Raw genomic sequence first — 21,392 nt, forward strand, 5'->3', positions numbered from 1 at the left:
TTCGGTGTGACGAATGTCTGAAGCCCTATACCATCTCGCCAATCCTATTGGCCAAATAGCGCTTGGCACCGCCCTACGCATGCGTACGCATCGTATACCCGGGCGCCGCGCGCTATTTCGCTCAGATTTCATGAACTGAAGAGAAGAGCGCTATCAGGTATGGAACGGCCGGGACCGCAGCATCTCGTTCCCTATTCAGGGAACTGTGGTTACATACGTAACCGAGATGTTCCCTTTCATAGGTCACTTCGATGCTGCGGTGACGTCACCGTATGGGAACCCTATACCATAACGCCTGACGTACCTGATAGCTGGGATCCAAGGAAGCATCTGCTCAAGCGGAGAGAACCCGGGAGCCAGGAGCCGTCCTTACATCCAGACTGTAAAACTTTATAAAAGTGCTCGGTGAGGACCATCCTGCCGCAGCACAGATATCAGCCATAGAAGATCCACTGAGGGCCGCCTGAGAGGAAGCGACTGCTCTAGTGGAATGAGCTTTGACTCCTAGAGGCGAGGCGAGACCGCGCGCCTCATAGGCTAAAGATATTGCCTCCACCAACCAATGGGACATGCGTTGCTTTGTGACAGCATGGCCTCTATTCTTATGTCCAAAACAGACAAACAGCTGGTCGGACTCACGCCATGAGGCTGATCGATCGACATAAGTCTTAAGCGCTCTGACAGGGCAAAGACTTAGATCTTCTGATCCTATCCCAGCAGGGGGTAAAGCCTCCAGGACCGTCTGCTGAAAATGAAAGGGGTTCGAAGCGACTTTAGGGACATAATTAGGCCTCGGTCGCAGCAATACCTTCACAAAGCCTGGTGCAAAATCCATGCACGACGGCGAAACAGAAAGAGCCTGTAAATCCCCAACTCTCTTGAGGGAGGATAAGTCCAGAAGAAGAACTGTCTTCAAGGTCAGGATTTTATCCGGTACGGTTTCCAAGGGCTCAAATGGATGTCCTGATAGACCTTGCAGTACAATAGATAAATCCCATGAGGGAACTCGCACAGGGCGGAAAGGCCTCAGCCGTCGCGCACCTTGTAAAAAGCGAGAGACCAGCGGATGACGGCCCACTGAAGCACCATCCATATATACGTGGTTAGCTGAAATGGCTGCCACATAAACTTTCAAAGTTGCTGGCGTTACACCATCAGAGAAACGGTCTTGAAGGAACTCCAGTACTGAAGCCACTGGGCAGTAAACTGGGTCTATACTACGAAAACCACACCAGGTCGTAAACAGCTTCCATTTGAAAGCATATAAGCGTCTCGTAGATGCTGCTCTGGAATTCATAATAGTCTCGGAGGTTTCCGCAGAAAGACCGGGACATATTAACTCACTCCGCTCAGAGGCCACGCCCACAGTTTCCACAGATCTGGCCTCGGGTGCCAAATCATCCCTCGTGCTTGCGATAGTAAGTCCTGTCTGAGGGGAATCTCCCATGGAGAGCCCACTATTAGACTGACCAGTTCCGCAAACCACGGCTGTGTGGGCCACCACGGAGCCACCAGCAGCAGCTGCTCCACTCTGTCCAGCCGTATCCTGGACAACACCGCTGGAATTAAACGAATTGGAGGAAAAGCATACAAGCTGGTCCTGGGCCAATCGTGAGCTAACGCATCCAGGCCTAGGGGCGATGGAGGGCATAGGGAGAACCACAGCGGGCAATGCGTAGTAGTGCTCGACGCGAATAAGTCCACTCTCGCCTCTCCGAATATCTGCCATAAAAGGCTCACCGTCTGTGGGTGTAATCTCCATTCCCCCTGCTCCAGAGTCTGTCTGGATAGCAGATCCGCTCCGACGTTCAAACGTCCGGGGACATGAACTGCTCGGATCGATAGAAATCTGTTCCGAGACCAAAGAAGAATACTCCTCGCCAGCCTGCACAGGGGGCGAGAGCGTAACCCTCCTTGATGATTCAGGTATGACACAACCGCCATGTTGTCTGACCTGAGTAGTACATGACGGCCGGTCAGCAGATTTGAGAAATACTGGAGAGCTAGAAAAACTGCCAGTAGTTCCAACCTGTTTATGTGCCAACCGCGTTGTGTCGCTGTCCACACTCCATGAGCTGGGCGCCCTTGACAAACAGCTCCCCAACCGGTCAAAGACGCGTCCGTCGTGACAGTCTCTCGGGAAGCACAAATCCCCAGCCGAACTCCGGCTAGAAGGAACTCGGTTGACATCCACTGTTTTATTGACATAACACACCTCCGTGTCACCGAAATCGTACGATGCGGAAAACAACGGGGTGAAATGTTCTGACTTTTCGTCCACCACTGAAAAGGGCGCATGTGAAGTAAGCCCAGACGAATTACAGGGGATGCCGCTGCCATCAGACCTAACAGCCTGAGACACAAACTCACCGTCACTGTGCGGCCTACTTTGAAGTGACGCACGCATGACGTGAGAGACTGAACGCGCGGGAGAGATAGTCTGGCTGTCATCGCGCGAGAGTCCAAATCTATTCCCAGAAAGGTTATCCGTTGAGAGGGGATTAAAACACTCTTCTGGAAATTCGTGCATAAGCCCAGGCTTCTTAAATGATTCAGCACTAAATCTCGGTGAGAGAGTGCTTGAGTCTGTGATTGAGCTAGCACCAGCCAATCGTCCAAGTAATTCAACACACGAACGCCCTGGAGCCGCAACGGGGCCAGAGCTGCGTCCTTGAATTTTGATATTGTTTTGTGATCCAGGGCTAAGCCGAACGGAAGAACACGGTATTGATACGCTTTGCCCTCTAAAGCGAATCTGAGGAACTTCCTGTGTCTCTTGATGATCTGAATATGAAAATATGCATCCTTCAGATCGATCGTGGCAAACCAAGTGTTTGGTTGAATCTGAGACAAAATGGACTTTACCGTTAACATCCTGAATTTGCTCGTCCTGAGAGTGCAAGATTCAAACGGCGTAGATCCAATATGGGTCGCAAACCGCCCCCTTTTTTTGGTACAACAAAATAGCGGCTGTAAAAAACTGACTCCATCTGAGAGGGGTGTACTTCTTCTATAGCCCCTTTCTTCAGCAGAGCTGTCATTTCTTGCCGCAGCACCGCGACTTCCTCTGGTTTCACAACCGTGGGAAGAATTCCGCGGAAAGGAGGCGGGCCTTTTCGAAACTGAATGGTGTATCCGAGACGAATCGTGCGTAACACCCATTGCGAAATGCCGGGCAAGCGTTCCCACGCGGCCCGAAATAGCGTCAGTGGTTTCAAGGTTTCCGCCTTTTTCAGCGTTTTCATACGCGTTAACATGCCCGAATACGGAAAGCTCGCGGCGTCCGTAAGCCGGGGAAGCGCGTGCGTCAAATCCGCTGCATCTCGTTGTGTATAATCCTGAAGCGTGTCCGCGGCAGGAATTAATCCAACAAGATGAACATCGGGCTCTGCCGCTAGCTAAAAAGCGGCGGCTGTATGAGCCGTCATAAACGGGCCGTCTTTGCCAGACCCTTGTAGCGTTCCTCGGATTCTGAAGGCTGAATCGCGCAGAGTGTCTGAGGAAACGCCTGACATGGTTACTCGATCCAATGCTGCTCGAAGCGCCTTTTGCGGCGAGACAGTCAATGTTAGAGCGTGGGGACTGCAGTGAGAGGGTTGGATGCGCGAAAATGGTCCAATAGCGCTCTCTGGCGGAGGGCACAGTCCCTGGCAAGCAGCGAGAATATCAGGAGCTGCTATTAGGAGCCCGAGAGCGAGAGGCATTAGCCGTCGAACTCAGGTCTAATCTTTTCCGCTGTCGCTGGCGAGCTGGTGGAAAAGCCTTAGGACCCCAGTCCTTACGAGGGGGCGCCATAGGCGAAGGCTCTTCCCGTGAGGCAGCCCGTTGGCGGTTTGAAGAGGTTGAACGAGACCCGCGCGGGCGCCTGCCGCCGTTCAGTCTCTCTGGGTCTGCGTGGAATCAGCTGGCGGAAAGCGGCTGATTGCTGTTCGCTGCCCTAAATTTATCCACCACCGACGTAACTGCCTCTCCAAACAAACCGTCCTTAGAAATGGGCGCGTCCATGAGAAAAGATTTATCCTTTTCTTTGATATCGGTGAGATTCAGCCAAAGGTGGCGCTCGACCGTAATCAAACCAGCCATGGAACGGCCCCCCCACTGCCCGAGCAGTATGTTTGGTAGCGCGTAGCGCCAAATCCGTTGCCCGACGCAGCTCTTTCACAGCCTCGGGTGTGATGCCCTCCCCCTCGTCGAGATCCTTTAAAAGCTCCGCTTGGTAGGCCTGGAGGACCGCCATAGAGTGGAGCGATGCGGCCGCCTGGCCAGCAGCCATGTAAGATTTCCCGACGAGGCTAGACGTGACTCGACACGCCTTCGAAGGAAGGAGGGGGCGAGACTTCCATGCCGTGGCCGAATTAGGCGCCAGATGTTCGGCGAGAGTCTCCTCAACCGGAGGCATCGCTGTATAGCCACGGTTCGCCATATCTGAAATGGTGGCGAAATCCGCAGCCGCAGCGTTCGTGATGCGCGCCGAGTAGGGCTGCTTCCAGGACCTCGAAACCTCCTGGTGGAGGTCCGGGAAAAAAGGCAGGGGCCTACGGGGCTGCGCGGGAGCACGACTAGTCAAAAATAAAAAACGGTCGTCCAGCTTAGATGAAGGTTGGGCCTCGGCCTTCTCAACCTCCCAGTCCAGTCCCAGCTTACCCACCGCACGAGAGACCACATCCAACAGCTCGCTGTAGGAGGGAGAGACGCGCTTCTCCTGTCCGCTAGGAGGGAGAGGGCTGTCCGTATCTGCCACGAAGTCCTCAGACTCCGAAGCCGCGGTGGATAAGACGTCGTCGTCGAACTGCCCACAACCGAAGGAGATAGCATCGTATGCCTCCGGGGTGGGCTGTAAACCCCCGTCCGAGAACACAACGGGTTCGACGAAGGTGGCATCCTGCACTCGGGTAGGGGAGAGAGCGAGCGATGTGGAGAAAACTCCAGCGCCGCGCTGTCGTCGTAAGTGAGGTCGCACATGTCTCCCCAAGCCATCGCCTCGTGCGGTGCCTCGGCAGCCGCAGAAGCGACACGGCGGGGGTTAGACGCGGGGGGCGACCTTGGAAAACACTTCTACCCTCGAGCGCAGTACTTTAAGTCGCAGGCCATCACAGTGGGGACAAGAGGAAAGGCCACTAAGCGCAGACTGCGCGTGATGTAATCCCAAACAGACTACGCACCTTTCGTGAGTGTCTCCCTTAGTGATGAACCTGGTACACGGTTCCTTGCACTTTCGAAAGCTCATCGCGTCCGCGAAGAGGAGTTAACACTGCTCGAGAAAACCGCTATGAACGCGAGATGATTCCAGGGCACAGATGATTCTCTTTCCTGAAGGAAATGAAATCTGAGCGAAATAGCGCGCGGCGCCCGGGTATACGATGCGTACGCATGCGTAGGGCGGTGCCAAGCGCTATTTGGCCAATAGGATTGGCGAGATGGTATAGGGCTTCAGACATTCGTCACACCGAAGGTGTTCCCATACGGTGACGTCACCGCAGCATCGAAGTGACCTATGAAAGGGAACATCATATTACAACGTTATTGCTTCATTGGACTAAACGTGCTTTATGAGATGTCGTTCAGTAGATCCTTACCTTTCTAAATAACCTGGGATTTACAGCTGTGGATGCGTTTATGACTGGTTATTATGACGAATCTGGTATGTACTGCGGTTTGATTCTTCATGTTTTGATGTGTACTGCTTACACAAATTTAGCAAATACATTCTTTATAAGCTTTCCATTGAAAAACGGTGATCTGTCATCTATGCTTGAGGCTTAGATTTTTATAATGATATATAGTTTGTCAAGATTAATTTTGTCCCGTTTCATTTAATCTGTTCGTAAACATTGACACCTGCAAACAAAGACAGTTCAGTGCGTCGGCGTCCAGATGCGGGTTAACAGGTTAAGTCTGAAATATATGATTCTGTGATATCGATCGGACAGTCCTTATTTAACTTATATCGATCGGATAGTCCTTATTTAACTTATAAGCCATACAAGAACAGTTTTTTGAAAGCAGTTGCTGAACCCTGATAACTGTCAAAATCAACCATCAATAACTTTCGAGCTAAAGCAAAACAAAGCAAAACATAAGATTGTGCTGTATTTGTCTTTGAAAAACTAATAAGTCATTGTAAGCCTCACTGAGCCCATCTCACACAGAAAAAAAAGCAGCTCACTGCTTACTGTTTGGCTGCTTCAAGATTTTATTTCCTCAGGAGACCTTAACGTATTCGACTGACCTCTGTTTATCTCTCCTCCTGCCCCTCAGATAGCTTACCAGTGGCTCATCAGTAGAGGTCGACCGATGTATCGGTTTTGCTGAATTATCTGAACCGATAGTTGAATGCTGGAACTATCGGCTATCTGCAAAAATCCTTGGCAAAAGTTTTTTCGGGTTGCGTCCGTTGCTGGGGCAACTGAGAAGGCTCCGCTGTCATTAGACAGTACGAGAGTGGCCTCTAGAGATTGAATCACTGACATCTCTGGCTGTTTATTTTGACACGTGACACTGCTTGCTGTACAGAGTGGGATACTTCAAATGGGGATTTGAAACATCAACATATTCATATCATTACTTAGTAATTCATTTGCTAACTAGATGTGGCATTAGTGGAGAAAGAACAGCAGTATCAAGGCTGAGAAGACGCGAACATTAGCAGCACCTCAAATTGTTAAAACGATGTGACCAAAACACATGCAAGTCTGACGCAAATTGTCATGATTGTTACCATCTGTTTGCATTAGTTTTTATCCAGCTGGTCACATTAATGCATTTGTTAGCCAGCGAAGTCGCAGGTTTAAAGGTGACATTCATGAAAATCTGACTTTTCCAGGTTTTAAGTGCTATAATCAGGTCCCCAGTGCATCTACCAACGAAGGAAACATGAAAAAGATTAACCCAGTAACATTGTTTTGGTAAACCTTTTTCTGCAAGCATCTGAGAAAACGAGCATGTCAGATTTCACTCCCTTGGTGATGTGGCAAAGGGATCTCATTATAATATTACCGCCCGTTAATCTGTAAGTTTCCACCCACGGCACTGTCATTTTGATTTCGCAAGCGACAACAGTGTACCAGCTCTAATGCCATGGCGAAAGTTCGAGCAAAACATGGTGACTGTTCTATCTTTGGCAGCACAGACAAAAACAGAACACTGTTTAGAGTCCCAGCCTCAGAGGAGAGAGTAAGAGGTTGATTTGTTGATTTATTTAATTTATTTTGTTGATTTATTTGATGTAGTAAATATGTATTATATTTATTTAATTTATGTTTACCTTCACAAACATAACCAACTGTTTTTGTAACTCGTGTGTGTTTTTAACTAAGAACTTAATTTAGTACTCACATGCTGTGACAGCTGCTTTCTGTCCACACGCTTCAGATGTGTGGACTCAGAAAACCCTATTTCAGAAGTTTAAACTAATATGGTTTAAAACGCATGATTTCAGCGTGATAAACATGATAGTTAGAACCAAAACAGATGTCCTTAGCAGATCCGGGCTGTAATGGCACAGCTCTATTCCAGTAGCCCCTCACTGCAGAACACAAGATCCAGGGGGCGTGGTTGTTGCGCCCCCCTGCTCTGCACATTTTGTATGTTTCTCTTATGGCTTCAGACGTTTGTTCTATTCGAATGTAAGTGCCCTGAGAAGTGGACATCACAGGATATTTCGCCATGATTCCAATTCGAAGCGAACGTATATGTTCCATTCAAAGTGCATTGAAGTGTGCGAGATGTGAATTTACATTGTATTTATTTACAGAGGTATATGATGTCACACTTGTCCGTGTGTGAAGACGTTGCGCAGCGCAAATCCATGAATGAATGTTCCGAAGTGAGGTAAACGTTAACAGATTTGCCCTACTCAGGGAGCAGGGAGCAATGTGAAGTGTGTATGGAACGTTTTTATGGGATGATTGTTATTGCATGGAGCTCACTTCTAACGAGCTGATTATCTGAATCAGGTGTATTAACAAAGAGAGACATTCAAAATATGCAGAGCTGGGGGGCGCGAGGACTGGAACTGAGAACCACTGAGCTGAACTGAGCTGAAACTTAACAGACACATTCTGGGGCCACCAGAGACTTATATTCAGTGGTGGACGAAGTACACAAATCAAGTACTTGAGTAAAAGTACAGATACGTATAATAAAATAATACTCCAGTAAAAGTAAAAGTACTCCTTTTTCAATTTTACTCGAGTGAAAGTACAAAAGTACTCGATTTTTTTATGTACTTAAGTAAAAAAGTACTGATAGATAGATTTATTTTGCAATTTTATATAGGCTGGCTACTTAATTTTATATTAGCACATATTTTTTTTTTTTTATAATCCTACTGCTCAAAATACCTGGAATTTTCTCAAAATAACCACTACATGGAGTCAAGATATATTTTTGTTGTTGATATGGACTACGCTGACAAGAGTGATGTAGTAATGTTCACTGTGAAGCTTACACTGCGATGTACCTGAAAGAAAACCGATTTGTGACCCTGGACCACAAAACCATAAGGGTCAATTTTTTGAAATTGAGATTTAGGCATCATCCGAAAGCTGATTAAATAAGCTTTCCATTGATGTTTTGTTTGTTAGGAAAGGATGAAATTTGTCTGAGATACAACTATTGGAAAATCTGGAATCTGAGGGTGCAAAAAAATTAAAACACTGAGAAAATCACCTTTAAACTTGTCTAAATGAATTCTTAGCAATGCATATTACTAATCAAAAAATAAGTTTTTATATATTAACAGTAGGAAATTTAAATATCTTCATGGAACATGATCTTTACTTACTATCCTAATGATTTTTGCCATAAAAGAAAAATTTATCATTTTGACCCAATGTATTTTTGGCTATTGCTACAAATATACCCCAGAGACTTCAGACTGCTTTTGTGCTCCAGGGTCACATTTGATCATCAGATTTTCACCAGTAAGAAAAAAAGTGTTTTAAAAAAATTTGTTGTTTTGCAGAACATCACAGTTATATATGACATGAGAATAAGGCCTGAAGTTAGGAAGAACATTTTCTCAAACCTTGTCTGTGGTGTAAAAACACTCCTGGTCAAATACTCCCAGAGGGCATCACTTCCCACTTTGATAATTACTGTAGTTACCATGTTCTGAACATCACAGCCTTTCTTTTCCCCCCAGATATAATATATCTAGGTGGTTGAATACAAATATTTGGACTTTATTTTTAAAAATAACCTCAACTTAGCACCAGCAAGCTTGTTAGCTAGACAGTTAGCATCAGCTACCAATATTTACTTATTTTCAGTATGGTTATGAATAAACATTCATATCTGTCTACTTGGGTGGTTAATTCAAACAATATAAACGTTTATATTGTTGATAAACAATATAAAAACAGACGTCACATAGGGATAAATGCGTAACATTTTAATACAAATGTTAATGTTATGGCAGCGGGAATTTGAACGTGCATTAGTTATTTTATTTAATCTGTGTTAATTTAATGTTTTGTTTTTTTGACCTAAGAGGCACTGATGCTGATGTGTTTGCATTCAAGCATTTCAGTGGGCTTAAATAGATCACCCTTTACAGAAGATTTAGTTCACAAACAACTGACAATTTTGACCTAAATATGATTTTCAGTTACAATAATTAATCTCAAAATTCGACATTAGTAATTTACTTATAGCAGCATCAGTCGCGCGCGCTCACAAGATCTCCCGGTTGTGTATTGAGTTCACTAGACACTCGCACTAAACGGTTCATTTGAATCAGTGAGTTGTAGACTCGAGAACAGCTGCAATCAGATCATTCTTATTCGTGAATGAATCGTTTAGTGCGATTTGCGAACCGATTTAAAAGGTTCATTGAAAAGAATCAGTTCGTTCTTGAATCAGACACAGGTTCTGTGTGTCGGAGCACATGATATATTATAAGAAGTAGCGATATGTTTTATGAAATGTAGTGAAGTAAAAAGTATGATCTTATGCTTTGGAATGTAGTGTAGTAAAAGTAAAAGTTACTTAAAATAAAACTACTCCAGTAAAGTACAGATACTTGAAAAATGTACTTAAGTACAGTAACGAAGTAAAGCTACTCCGTTACTGTCCACCACTGCTTATATTACATATTGTATATGTCTCCTTTAAAGCTAGTGATGTGAGAAAGCAAACTGATACATTGATTTAGCTGACTGAAATCCTACCAGGCCAAAAAGCGCCATTCACACAGTTTTTTTAAACATCTGCCATCGTGATGTCTATCAGCCATCGGCGATGGACGATGGCATCGTCTATCGGCCCCAACCCTATCACTGAATCAACATAGATACATTAATTTATACCAACAAAACAAAGTTTTCATGGGTTAATTCAGTTGCAAAAGCTCTACACTATAAGTTAACACTTGCAGTGTGAGAGGTTTTAAAGTCTCATGTGACATATAAACAGTCCATTGATTTGCTACTACCCAAAGAACAGAAAAATCCATTTGTAAAAGAAAAGAAAAAACAGTCAGGAACAATGTGACGTGACATATGCTTCTAATTGATCCAGGCAGGAAATGTTAGCTGGAGTTATGTTGGGACATTGATTGCAGTGGTGTTGTTGTCATATGAAGTGAGGTTGGAGAGGGCCAGCAGGGTTGAGGAAACAAAATTGGCTGCCTGTGTTTTTCTTAGTACCTGTGATTTTCCTCTGTGTGGCTGCATGTGAGGTCGTAATGTATTCTCATTTGAGATGAACACATGTTAGGAGACGAGCTGCACAGAATCAAATTAGTGTTGTGTCTCAACGTAGCCTAGTTTGTAGTGATCCGGTAAAGATTTACTGTAAACCTGGTTTATATTATTCACACAAATGCTTAATGGGTTTTGGCTCTTCTGAAAACGTCTGAAATAACATTGTAGATTTTATTTGTTTTTGAAAAAGCACTTTAAAAATCATCCCTTAAAGTCTCAGTGCTGTTAGTGATTGCTTTAGCTGAACCTGAGTTCATTTTCACTTCCTTTCCGCTCTGAATCACAGGATATTTGCTTCATCAACACAAGTACCACCGCAAGTTCTACGGAAGACTTGAAGAAGGCACAAGTTGCTATTTTACTTGCTTGTTTTTGTCCCTTGAGTTGTATAACCGCAGCTTATCATGAACAGAACAGCACTTATGTGTGTCTGCATTGTAGATAATGTAGTGAGCTGCTCTTCAAACAATTTCTGCTGATGAGCAGCAGTGAAATACTTTATACTGTAACAGGCCATCGACAGTGAGGTAATTGCTGTTATGCAGGACCTTTTGAACTCTATAACATGTTTGTTTTAATTTAAGGATTTGTTTATTTTGGAAATATAATTTCGGAAATATGCTATAATTTATATTAAAGCACTTATAGTTAGCTTACTAGAGTGTGTTAACTTTTGGAATGTTTAAATTATCATACAAATTTCTGTAATCTGTAATTTAAGCAAACAAGATAGAATGTGTTGGAGGGAAACAAACCCAACTTATACCACCAAACATCCCAGAATTAATCAAACTGTCACTTCCTCATAGAGGATGTCATTAAAGAGCTGGCTTTTGCTGCTAATGGAGAAAAAAATAAAAAAAAAAAAACCTATAAATGAAGTATAATCAACATAGTAACAAAAAGAAATATATTTTATTTTGTCTAATTTAATATTTTATTACAATATAATATATCACACTGTCTAATGTTTCCATCTTTTCCATCAATTTCCATTTTTGCAAATTGTGATTTGAATATGTTTCCAATGTAGAAGTATCTTCCCTTTTCTCTTCCTCTGTCTAGCATCACTTCTGCTGCAAACTTTACCTCTTAGACAGATTTGAAGGGGTCATATGATGCGATTTCAATTTTTCCTTTCTCTTTGGAGTGTTACAAGCTTCTCTGATCACAAATGCAGACATGGTTTTATGTTAATGTGGCGTGACACGCAAAGCAACGCAATGCGTAAAAACACAGTATAAGTCATTATAATCAGTAATTATGTCTTCACTGGATGCAAAAAATGCTTGGTTTGTAATGGGTTTTATTGGATTTGTCTGGTCGTGCTGGGAGATGGCATCACAGTATGTTAAGGGGCGTAACATTTCCGTCACATGCTTGAGGTATTCAGCCAATCACGACCCATTGGATAGCTGGCCAATCAGCATACTCCTCGCTTTTCAGTACATTAAGCTTTGTAAGATAAGATGCGTTTTAGAAAGGTGGGGCATAGAGGAGAAACAATAATGTACATTATATGGGAAAAAAAGGTTTTTTTTTTTTTTTTTTTTTTTTTTTTTACCTTAAACCGCATAGACACATTGCATTACACCAAATACACAACATAATGTTCTTTTTAGCAACGTCATATGACCCCTTTAAATACACTAGATGTGAAGTGCCTTGTCATCAACAACAGTTCTCAGTGCACTTCTGTCAGGAGAATTAGGCACATATCTGTCTAATGGAGTTTTCTGTCGAGGAGTTCTGCTTTGGATGAATGACTCTGCATTTGTCTGAAAGCTTTTCCTGGAATTTAACGTGTGCGTTATGTAATATTGAGGAGTTTAAAACTACTCATTGTAGATTAACCTGAAAATTGTTCTCGGACTCGGTGTGATGCAAATATTACATTCTGTTTCAGATACAGCAAAAGAACAGATTCCAGCTGTTCAGGTTTGCAAAGCCGAGTTGTATCTTTCTGGCTCCCACAGGGAGAAATGAGAGATACCTTACTGAGATATGGGTTATTGTGACATTTGTCTGGTTGCAGTGCAGGTGGTCTGATGGTAGGATTTTGTTGCTTCTGCTGATGGTATCTAGCATTCCAAAGCTTGCACATGCCTGTCGTGGTTGTGCAGACAAGAAGTGTAAAAACAAAGATAAAATGTCTTGAAGGCAGCAGATGTGTTCTGCACATACTTTGATTTTATTTTACGTTTGCCACTGTTTTATTTCTGTTTGAGAAGAATCAGTTCAGAGTCTTTTGTCTGTGTAAAACTGTGGAAAGATGAATAATGCTTTAAACAGGAGTTAAACGTAATGTTGTGTACAGTATTATGTACTGTATACAGTATTTTATTTTTCATATGAGTAGATAGATTAGTAATTGTATAACAGTATGAACTGTCTACCAAAATTTAAGGCCAAGCCTTTCACATTGCAACAGAAATAAAATAATGAATTATGATCATGATACCTCAATAAAATAACAGTACAGTAATATTTAATTATATCAGATCATATTATATTTAAAATAGAATAATTAGAATAATTATTTTAATCATTATTATTATTTGAATGTCATGATCATATAAATCGTATTTATTAACAAAACATACAAAATAAAGGTACAATACAAGGGTACAACAACTATCAAAATAGCAGAAATATCAAATGGCAGCTTTATTTTTCAACAAATTAGTTTTTCTACAATTGTTTTGTTTACTTTATGGCTAAGTCATTGACTTGATTTTGTATAATGTAACTTTATAAATATACACCCATAATAATTAATTCTGATGTGTCCCCACTGCCCGGTGATGACAAGCAGACGTACCCCAGATACACAGGATCAATTTGGTTTTTAAACTCACACTGATCAACTCTCATGCCCCACATTGTCTGATTAGAATTAATGGAGACAGAGGTTTCTAGGAAGCACATGTCCTCCAGCACTGGATTTAATTTGTGAAAACCATAATGCTCCAACTAGCTATTGGACAAGATCCCAATCTGATTTTGCAGACAATCTGTTCGTACCAGCTCATGATTGGCAGAAATGACCTACTGCCAGATTGCTTGACCTGCCTCTGAACCAACGTTATTGGCTCTGAAAATGTGGGTCACTATTATGTTCAGAATGGCAGATAACATTTCCATTAGAAGTGTGTTCTGATATTAATAATCATTTCTTTATTATAAACTGCATATGTTTATTTAACAGCTACATGGTCTAGTGATGTAGGAATGATGTGGTAATGGCCATTTGGATGACTGCATTAACTTTTGCCTCATGTTCTACAGTCGAAATTCTCCCCATTTTATGAGCAGAGATTGGACATGTGAGAACATGCATTTGAATATTTTCTTGTTTTGCATTTGTCCATTTGCAGGCTTTGCATTTAGTCCATTCAAATGGTGATGCAATGAAACTGAAAACAAAAACAGACAGGCAAGTTTGTCTGACAGCTGGAGAGTTTTGGCATTTTACACAAATTGGATACAGTTTAAACGCACTCCTCTTTAAAATGGGGATTTTGTTCTGTCTCACATCAGAGGTGTTGACTCTTGTATCCAACAATTATGCACCGATGTCATAATTCTGTCATAAACTAATTGATATTCTATTAATGTAGAAAAAAAATATTTTAATTAACAAAGTGTAATACCGACAACTGAATATGTTGGCCATGTCCTAGCTTTTGTGCACAACCATATTAATACATGATCAACTGCCTTTATGAAGTTCAACCTTTCCAACATGTTCTAGTTATTGCAAAACAAAATCTTCAAGCATGTAAAGGTTCCTCGTTTTAGAATTCCCCAGTTGGGAAATGGGGGGAGGGATGCATTTTTAAAATAAGAATGTCTCTCCTAAACGTTTCCTCAAAGTATTTTTTGAATTTATTTTTTACAGGTTTTATAATTATGTGTTTATTATTATTTATGTTGACAGGGAGATATAAAAAATGTAATAGCAAAACTGTAGTGTAGAAGGTGGAATAGGTTGATTTCAATGTGCAATAGTTTACACGGCCCAAGGAAGCTTGATTTCAAACTATAATTTGAATTTATTTTAGCTATAAAAAAGACAAGTAAACACAGTAATAAGATCAGAACAAATATATTATGAGCAATAGCATAAATAAATACAACAGAATAAATATGCATATGAAATTATAAGCACTTCTTTTTAGTTTTTTAGGTAGGTTAAGAAATTCACAGAAATTTAAAAAAGTAATCAAATGTAAAATAACACTTAATTATCTTCTCTCTATAAAAAAAGAGATTAACCCAGTGGGTGAGTTTCTTTTTGTCTTTTGTTGTTTGATTAAAACAGACAGTAGCAGGTATATACAGTAGGCTGCTGTCACTTTAAGACTGAATGCAAGGATCCAGTATACTGTTAGACATACCGTTTGCGTTTACTTAAGACATAACCGACTGACATTAAACTGGCATTTTGACAGTGTTGTTTGTATTTGAATAGTTTGAGTGTAATAAATGGTGAAAAATAACTCAATCTGGTACTTTTGAGCTGTCAGAGAGTTAGCTCTGTATGCGTGCGCATTGGGTGTGAGAGCACAGAAAAGAGCATGTGAGTACTGCTTTGAGTTCTCTTGAAAAGGGAAGACGCAATAGCATTTGTCCCATTTGTGAAATTACAGTCTCGCAGAAAGTATTTTCTAATTTACTCATTCAGCCTACATGCTTCATTGAAAAAAACGTTTGAGGGAATTTCCCACATTATCATTATTTTATATTCATTTTATATAGAGTTGCAGCCAAGTTTTGAAACCAAAATGTTGGACACGTCTAAATACAATTTAAAACCCTGATCTTTGTGATTGTCATTTTCTCAACATTAAATAAACATCAAAATAACAAAAAATGTAATGTATACAATTAATAAAATATAATATAACTATGGGTAACAAGTTGCTAATAAAGCTGTCATGCTAAGGACACTCACATTCACAGTTTGAATATTTCCATGTCAAAGCTGAAATGCATAACTGAACCGTCACGATTGTTTCATGTGTTTTGGGGATGTCATTGAGTTGCTCATTATATAACATTACGCAATTTGGAGAAAGACCAAATAGAAGACCAGATTTGACCAGCTTTCCTTACGAACCCAAATATGCCCTCTCAGCACTGATAACACTGCAACACCAACCTTGACCTTAAAGGACTTTTAGTACCAACTGCAATTACAGCACATTAATTATTTAAACATTTTCATTTAGTGAAAACATTTTGATGAACTCAAGCATGAAATCAGTATATGAAATGCCAAAATTAAATTCTATATTTATCCTTTTATTTTGTTGTTAAAGGTTCTTTTGTGGAAATATATCATTGTGAATTCATTTCCTCCTGTGAGCATTTGTTATTTTCTCATCAGGCTGTTTTTATGCTTTAATATCAGGTGTGATATTTAGATTCATATTACAACTGTATCTCAGCTCTACTCATCGGCTGCTGCAGGTCAGCTGCATGAATCATTTATGCTGATACTAATATTATGGTGCTCATAGGGCCTACAATATTAGCTTGTGGACCAACATTATTTGCTTCTGGAATCGTCTTGTTGCTCCTCCACCCCAGTAAACACACACACACCTAAACACCAACATTATCTGTGTTGATGCTGCAAACTGATGAATATTTGATTCTGCTTCATCTTCTGTGTCTCTGTGAGCGTGCCCAGATATGTGAAAGTGCTTGCATTGTGTGTGTGTGGAATCCTGATGGTAAAGAGATTTCTTTCTGTATTCTCCTTTCTTGCATTTTTGTGCTTAGTACACAAGTCTTGCTAGAATGCCTTGAGGGAAGGATGGTGGGCTTTGCTGGGGAGGTGGTCTGGGTGCCGGAACAAGCAAAAGCATTCGTATTACCTTTTAAAGGTCAATTATCGTGACCTTCTCTGCCTCCCTGTGGGGGTTCCACCTCTCCTCGAAAGCAGGCCAGGCGACTTCGACGTATTAGTCAGTTTTTGAAGTGACAGGGCATTAGTTTGCACAGCCCAACTCATCAGAGGACCTCCATAATCTCCAGTGTCAATGGAGGAATCACATAAGAAATACATAAACACATAAAAAATTACATTGTTAATGAGTTTAGTGGTAATATGCTTTCAGGATACACAGCAGGTCTTGGGATGACATTTAAATACATAAATCTACACCAGTAGAATTTCATAATTATTGATACCAGGGTTTTTTTTTTTGGTTTTTGCTTTTTTGTATGTGAAGTATGATTTAAATGTTTAATAACGTGACTTAAATTAATGTATTTCTATAACTGCTGTCTGTATCTCTATCTCTTTTGCAGTCTAGGCTATATTTCTACATAGTGTATATAAAGTATGTATTTCCATATTGCTGCAAAAACTTAAAACAGGATGAGCAAATGAGTGTCACAGTTATTGTGTGCTGTACAAAATGTAAATGAAGATGGGAATTGAGGCTTTTTTTTTTTTTTTTTTTTTTTTTTTTTTTTTTTAGTGGTGGATTTGCAAGGCTGTCCACACACCCGGTTTGTAGTCCCTCCAAAAACCTTACACTGGGTGGCCATTATGCAGAGAGGGAAGTGCACCTTCAAGGAGAAGATCCTTAACGCAGCTGCTTTTAATGCCTCGGCTGTCATTATCTACAATAACAGCACCAAAGAAGACACAGTCACGATGGCTCATGAAGGTGAGTGCCATAATCAATGTATTCTCATTATGAATAATGCAACTCTCTCCTTCTAATCTGCGCCGTGTACTTTGTGTCATGCAGACTTTTCCAACTTCCCCATAAACCACATATGCAAGTGTGTGTGCATGTGTGTGTAGCTGTCATTTACACTAGTTCAGTTTTGAACAGTGGACAGTTTGGGGAAAATGTTGCTGTGCTTACAGCTTAGCAAAACATATTTTTGTTATTATTATTATTATAATTATTATTTTTCTTTTTTCTTTTTCAAGCATTTTGGTAAAAGCAACAGCTGACACAGTAATTTCAATGCCTATTACATTCCATTAATGTTTACTCAGACCACACAGATGGTAACCGGACATGATACAACCGCACCACAATACATCAAGCTACATATAATACATTACAGGTTGTTTATTATAAATGATGCAAGTGTATATACTGTATAATACTTGCGTATAACATTAATCATGTTTTTGAAATGTATTGTAGTCCAGTAAGATAGTCGATCAAATTGTAATATGCAGTTTAATTTGATTTTGAGTATTGCAATATCTAACAGTAATTCTACATCTAGCAATTTTTTTTATTTTGAGTTGAGTTTTCAGTCTGTCTGAGGTAGACTTATTCTGGGGTTTTCATCTGTGTACAGATGCTAACTGACATTGGTGACGGTTGCATTGTGACTATTTAAAATGTCTTCCGCCGTGGGTGCATTTTTAAGATGCATTGAAACTTCTCGAAACCTCTGTGTTCCTTTCCATTTATGTGGTGCTCTGTCTAGTTGATTTTGAATGCAAGAACACATCCTGTATGAACGTGTCCTCACTAATTCTATGCTGCCTGTTCACTGTGAGTGTGGTTTGTCGAGGTGTATTGCTTTTAGTAGCAGATGGGACTGGAGGCTTGTCAATGCATGGATTTTGTTATTTTTATGTTACAAGAAAGTATATGGATGATTCTCAGTTGTATAGAACCAAAACAGCAGCCTTGATTAGAATGAGCATTCAGGATTTTTGCTGAATAATGAACTTCTACTGTTTGTCAAGCTTTGAAAGTGTTTTTTGTGTATGTAGGTATTTCATAATATGTCTTGGGGTTATAAACCTGCTGTGAGAGTGTGACAAAGAGTGTTTTTTTTGTTTTTTTTTTGAGAACATTCGGACACGGTGAAGGACTGTGTGTACTGCAGGTGCACTCTCTCCACACACACACACTTCTAGCTTGGTGCATATTCAAGAGTTTAGGATGCACAGGGCACATAGAATTCAACCTAAAGCTTATCAGAAGTGTGATAGGACATATATAGTGGTGGGCTGAAGGAGGAACTGGAAAAAGGGGAAGATAAGGGGAGATGGTGAGTCATGGCAGATCGATGAGATGTTTAAATATAGCAGGATTGAATGATTTATTCAGAGGGTCCTTTTCCCCTGCCACCTATGGGAATCTAAACTCTACTGTATGTACCAGCTGTTAAATTTTGAGGTATCTCACGATTCAGATTTCGGATTTTGATTCATAGTGTCATGAGACAACGGCTCTATGCATCTAAATTTTTTATCAACAGCATGGGGATGCAAGCCTTGTTGAATTAATGTGACTTATTGCCAAGTTCAGTGTTAAGATCTTGATCAAGATCTTCAGCTTTTGTATAATTTGAATGGAATGCTACATCAGAGCAACTGGTATCTAAGAAAGTTCATTTTTCTTTAAATGAAATAAAGTTGAAATGATAAAAAAATACAAATGTTAGATGAAAATCTTAAACTTAAAAGCTTAAAGAAATTCTACCTTGGCAACTAACTAAACTAAACTAAAAAATAAGGAGGAACTACTATATAAGGATCTATATATATATATATATATATATATATATATATATATATATATATATATATATATATATATATATATATATATATATATATATGTCAAAAGCACATAAGAATAGTACTACTGTTTGTCTGGATCAATCTAGAACTTTTTTTGAAAAATAATTGCATTGCTTCAATGTATGGATTGATCAGCTGGATCATTGATCTTGCATCACATGACTTTTTTCTAAATACATGTGAGGCAGTGTTACGTTTCAGACAAACATTCAGATCACTACTTTTAGATAAACATATTTTGTGCACCTACAGGAAGTTTGGGGTTGCATTTGTGCGTGTGTGTGGGGGTGGAGGTGTGTTTTAAACCTGAATGCTGCAAGCAAACTGACACACTATTTTCAAGAGCAACCAACTTAATGTAGATTTAGTTATAGAAAGGTGTGCAGTTATTATGTTTATATCATTTTCTGTTAGGATATTTTTATAGAAGAATAACCAAGGATTGTTTTTACCATACAAACCATAAATTTGTTTTTATTTTAGTGATGAAGTTTCAATGCGCTAGTATATTTATTTTTTAAAGCTCTGCTCTAAATTTACTGGCACTCTAAGTTGCATGTTGCATCTTGTAAATATACTAAGGAGTATTTGATTTTCCATATAAAGCCATGTTGCTTTCTCTGAGCATTGTTTGTACAATAGCATCAACACCTTTAAATATCTGTTCAGGAAAGTACGGTTTAAAGAGACTGTGACATGAGATGAAACCAATATTTTAAAACCAGTTAAATCCAGAGTGCATCTAAATTCATAATGCCACATGCTCACATCCCCTTCACTGTCAGTGTCAGTCAGCATGTGCAGGGTTTAAGACAACCTTTGAGGGAGTTTCCCGTTTAACACAGATCAATATTTGCATGCCTTGACCTTTATGGGAGGAACAATCAATAATGAATAAAATCAGTTTCCGTCGCTGTTATAAAGTGAGGCCATTTAGACTTCAGCAAACTAACAATCTAAAAGAGATCAGCAATTCTAAGTGCGTGAAGGATAAGTCATTAACTTGTGTTTTTTGGTTTTTTTTTACATTTTAATCTATCTTTGGCTAATTTATTGAGTTCTCTACCGGGATTATATTAGATAATTATATTATTATTAGTAGTAGTAGCATACCTCATAATATTTAGTTTGATAAAACTGTAAGTACCATCAACAGACTGTGCCTGTGGACGTGACTTGATATACGTCTTGGTTTTCAAGCAGCCTTGGAGTTGGTCAGAGCTGCTCTGTCAGTCACCGCTGGAGCAAATTGTCTCTGTCCTGCCCTAGACATCATCTTTACTGCTAACAAACTGCCCTTTGAGCCAGGGCAGCGTGCTAAACAGTCACATCTCATTCACACCTGCGCATAAACATAAGTGCTCATATACACCAGTACATATAAAAATCTATACAAAATAATACCAGCCGGTAGACTGCATAATTAAACTTTTGTTTTTCACTCTTTGCACCCTTATCACATTCAGGATTTGGCTGTAAGATGCAGCAGTTTTTATACACAAGGGATGATGTACCCTTGATTACTTCCATAACAAACGCATGCCTGTTCACCCTTTAGCCTTACGCTACAGTCTTAATCCACTGAAATTCTTAATAAACTTGAACATTAATCATTTTCAGAGTGCTGATTGTATGAAGTTTTAAGCATATATACATACGTATATATTATCTCTTTATTGGGCATATACTGTATAGAGCTACATCTAACGAGAGTACTAATAAGTAAAAAGAAGGTTGCCTAATATAACACTAATGTTTTTATACAATGTAAAAATTAAATTGGTGTTGTTCCAAATGTTTATTTAAATTGTTTTTATATAAAATGCTTATTTCATTCAATATTTACTCAAAATTCAGACATTTGAGACTAGTAGTAAAATGCCTCTGTTTTGCTTTTCTTTCTAATGATTTTTTTGTATTGTATTGAAACATTTTATGTATTTCAGAATGTATAATATGATGTTCAGAATGAATGTATCCTGATGTTAATGTTTTGAGATTTTACATGATTTGAGAATGATCCATAACTTTGTGCAAAGGACAGTGTCCAAATGCACTGTTTGTATAAGGTTAATATCTCAGATTTGCTTTCCATTTAATTAGTG

At 40.1% G+C, this 21,392-nt stretch overlaps 1 protein-coding gene across 2 annotated transcripts in view; it reads left to right on the top strand.

Annotated features, from left to right (window-relative positions):
* Nucleotides 1-21,392, top strand: part of LOC109094641 (E3 ubiquitin-protein ligase RNF130-like) — a 47,604-nt gene that overhangs the window by 5,145 nt on the left and 21,067 nt on the right. For both annotated transcript variants that reach the window (XM_042770172.1, XM_042770173.1), the window contains exon 3: nt 17,201-17,392. In XM_042770172.1, coding sequence (XP_042626106.1) covers nt 17,201-17,392 — 192 coding nt within the window. The remainder of the gene's footprint in view (nt 1-17,200; nt 17,393-21,392) is intronic.

This window comes from Cyprinus carpio, chromosome A14 (assembly GCF_018340385.1).
Source record: "Cyprinus carpio isolate SPL01 chromosome A14, ASM1834038v1, whole genome shotgun sequence".
NCBI classification, from domain to species: Eukaryota; Metazoa; Chordata; class Actinopteri; order Cypriniformes; family Cyprinidae; genus Cyprinus; species Cyprinus carpio.